This window comes from Hippocampus comes, unplaced genomic scaffold, assembly GCF_001891065.2.
Source record: "Hippocampus comes isolate QL1 unplaced genomic scaffold, H_comes_QL1_v1.1 scaffold202, whole genome shotgun sequence".
Taxonomy (NCBI): Eukaryota; Metazoa; Chordata; class Actinopteri; order Syngnathiformes; family Syngnathidae; genus Hippocampus; species Hippocampus comes.
The window spans coordinates 1,059,408-1,062,960 of record NW_017805829.1 but is presented as its reverse complement, the minus strand read 5'-3'; the positions used below and the strand labels follow the sequence as shown (position 1 = coordinate 1,062,960).

The following is a 3,553-nucleotide window of genomic DNA, read 5'->3' as shown; positions in this document are numbered from 1 at the left end:
GTGGGGGCAAGGATGGCAACGCCGACCCCGAGACCAGCAGCATCACATCCTCCGGGTCCGAGGACGCCAAGCAGATGGGGCGGCCCTCGCCCTCGCCCATCACTGCCGCCTGTAAAGGACTCATCTGTGAGTTTCTGCTCGCCGCTAAAATGATAATAGCACACCAGGCAAATGTGTCATTTGAGGAGAATAAAATCACCAGAAAAGGTCGTAATTGTTTTGTGTTGTGTGCCTGAAGCTCGGAAAGAGGGGCGGTATCGCGGACCTCCCCCGACGCTGACCATCTCTGACCTGGCGGATGGCCAGACGCCGTCCCCTCCAGGCCCTAATTCGACCACGTCTGCGACGCCAACGCCGTCGAGCCGCCGTCCACCTGACTACACCACGGCGCTGCAGCGCTCCCGCATGGTCACACAGTCCCCCGACTCGCAGGCCCACCAAACGGCATCCAAACAGAGAGGCAACGGCCTCCGGCGTGGCCGGAACGACGAAGAGGACGACGAGGCGGCGGCGGAAGAGGAGGATGAGGAGGAGGGTGAGTCTCCTAAACTTGTCGCTCTGAGGAAGCCGAGGGCGCAGCGTACACCCCGGCCCCCCTGGCCGTGACCGTGTGCGTACGGGAGGGGTGCCCCCTCTATCCCATAGCAGGTAAAGACTGATTTATCAGATAGCTCAACCCCACCCCAACCCCCCACCCGCACCTCACCCCGCGTCCCCACCTCAAGTGCATGCCAACACACATGGATTCAGACCTGACCACTCACCACTTGCTGCTAAATCTTGAGAGACGCCCCCAGAGACACCCCCAACCCTCTCAATTCCTTCAGAACCTTCCAGGTTTATCATGGATTGTTTGTTCAGAGAGGGACTTTAATGCATGTTAAGAGAAAATAAACATCACGCTCGCGCACACACACACACACACACACACACACACACACACACAGAGCTTCTCACTCTCACCAGAATCGTGTATGGAGTCTGTCTGATTATGTTAGTCGAAAACATTTATTTATACTTACATTAAAAATGAAAACACAAATGTTAAATTACTCGACATGACCTAACTATCCACTATCATTTGGATTGCAGTACAGTATATTTTGAACCAAGTATTTCGACAAGCAAATGGACTGTAAAAAAATGGAGCTGTTCCACTTTGTGGAGATGTCAGTAAATTTCAGATGCATCAAAAAAGTTGAGTAAAAGTAATGAGTAAAACCGGAATTTTTTTCAAACAATAAAACACATACAAATAAAACCATATCAAAAATATTTTCTACAAGAATATCTGAGTATTTAACTTTTTTTTTTTTTTGTAAACGAGAGAGAACTTTCCAGAAATTAAATTGTGTTTATCAACACATCCATCCACATTCTGAACCATTTACCCTTCCTCCAGTCATACAAATTGGTACAGAACAACACACATTGATGCACTTAACGAACATAAACTCTTCTGTTGTATAAAATTACTTATTATAGCACAGTTGCAGTACAATGTGACTTCAATTTTAATATATTGCTGACTAATAATGTTGATGGTTGTCAGGAAGGTTAAAAAAAAAACTTTCCGCATTCTTTTGGATTGATATTTTTTGTCTTATAAAAAATGCGTAATTTTCACTCAAACCACAGTAAAATCGTCATTGTATTGTTAACGAGATATGTGGCAAAAATATTGAGATATTACATTTTAGCCATCTCGCACAGTCCTATTCCTGATGCACATGGAAGAAGTTCAAATTGAAGTGGTTGATGAGCCAGAGAGGATGGAAATGAATATAAACATTTCCAATGAGCTGATCGTAACCTCGACTGTTTTGTTCTCTCCACAGATGACGAGCAGGTGTCGGCTGTCTGAGGCAAAAAAAAAAAAAAATCTCTTCGCCGTCCCTCCAAGCGACCAATAGACTCTCATCATCAAGCTACGTATGTGCCTGCTCTGCCTCCTGATTGGTGGATTCCTCCCGTTGGCTCCCCCCCGCGCCTTAAAGCATTATGGGGGTTGACGGACCCTGCATGCAAAAAAACTCAAGAAAATACTGTGAAGAAGATGATGATGATGATGATGCGTTGAAAGATGACATGCCTGGCACTTTTTGGACAATATAAAGACATTTTTAAAAATGAAAACAACAATGCTGACATCCATCTGCACTAAAAAGTACAAAAAAAAACAGAAGCAGCAGACATTTTGAGAACTCTTTAATCAAAGTCTTTTGCACTCCTGACCTGCTCTCCAGGAGATCGGAACAATGACGCCAGTATTAACACACACAAAAACAAAAAGGACAAAACACACACACACACACGCACACACATTTGACGAGCACTTTCAGCACAAAACCTAGTGGACGCCAAGCTCGTGGACGCCAGGGTAACGATGACGGGGCGGGATCACGTCATCGTCTGTGGGGACGCCGGTTGGCATCCGAAAAGCACAACAATAACAAAAATGTGGGGATCTTAAAAAAAAAAAAAAAAGCCAGGATGTGGCGCCTTGAGGACTAGAAAGTTGTCAGTCATGGCCCTCGTTGACATTCAAAAGTTATGTTTGTGTGAATGTCCAAAGCGCCTTAGGACTGCACATTCATCCCACAACGCCCACCCAAACTTCAACAAGCAGAGTGAAAAGCCTTATGACTCAACGCTTCCTCTACATCATCCTGCCCTGAAACAAACACATACACATATACATGCACACAAACAAAATTGGACATCGCCGCGGTCCGCAAAACTAGGACTTGACTGAAGGACTTTTTGTTGTTGTTGTTGTTGTTTTTGTAGACTTTGGTGGCGAAGGAATGGAATAAAATAAAAGCTAAATAAGGCTGCCGAAAAGGTCGATGCCGAGGAGTGTTAGAGCCACACAGGAATGAGAACCTAAATAAATCAATCTTAGCTGCAAATAACGGTTATATTAATGATCTAATGATCGATGAATTAATTGGTCGGATTTTTTTTTCTTCCTTTGACTAAGCTGTCAATCGATGAATCTGATAGAAAAAAGAAAAAGCATTTCCATCCCTTCCTTGAAAAACAGGACATTTCAAATTGACACTGCAGAAAACACCCATTAACGATTATTCAGATACTATAGTTTGGTCCGTAATGACTCAGAAAATAGGCAAAAATGTTGGTCTTTGCTTTTGAAGGTAAAATTAGATGGTTGCAAATGTTTCATTTTCGTTCAGCGCAGAGTAAGTCCGCTATCATGGACGACTACAGAAACTGGATATTTCATGTTGAGAAGCTAAAATTGCTCGCATTTGAACAATTTTGAATAAGAGAAAATATCGAAATGATTAATGATCAAAAATAATGGAGTAATTTGATCATCGATTAGTTGTTGCACCTCTAAAATCAAGTCAAGGCAACACAGTTGAATTGTTAGGGATAAAATACTTCCAGGGGAAATCATTGTCTTTTAAAGTTGTCAGAACGTTGTTACCATAAAGTCATAATTGTCAAGTATAAAATCTAACCATTACCAGAAAAATACACGTTTTTGGAAGAACATTTTTAATTTGGATAGAATAAGAAAAGTCAT

At 42.9% G+C, this 3,553-nt stretch overlaps 1 protein-coding gene across 11 annotated transcripts in view; it reads left to right on the top strand.

Moving 5' to 3' along the window:
• rapgef2b (Rap guanine nucleotide exchange factor 2b) overlaps positions 1-3,130 on the top strand; it is a 122,942-nt gene extending 119,812 nt beyond the window's left edge. For all 11 annotated transcript variants that reach the window (XM_019887410.1, XM_019887407.1, XM_019887414.1 and 8 more), the window contains one exon: positions 1,839-3,130. In XM_019887410.1, coding sequence (XP_019742969.1) covers positions 1,839-1,864 — 26 coding nt within the window. In that variant the 3' untranslated portion in view covers positions 1,865-3,130. The remainder of the gene's footprint in view (positions 1-1,838) is intronic.
• The last annotated feature ends 423 nt before the right edge of the window (positions 3,131-3,553 follow it).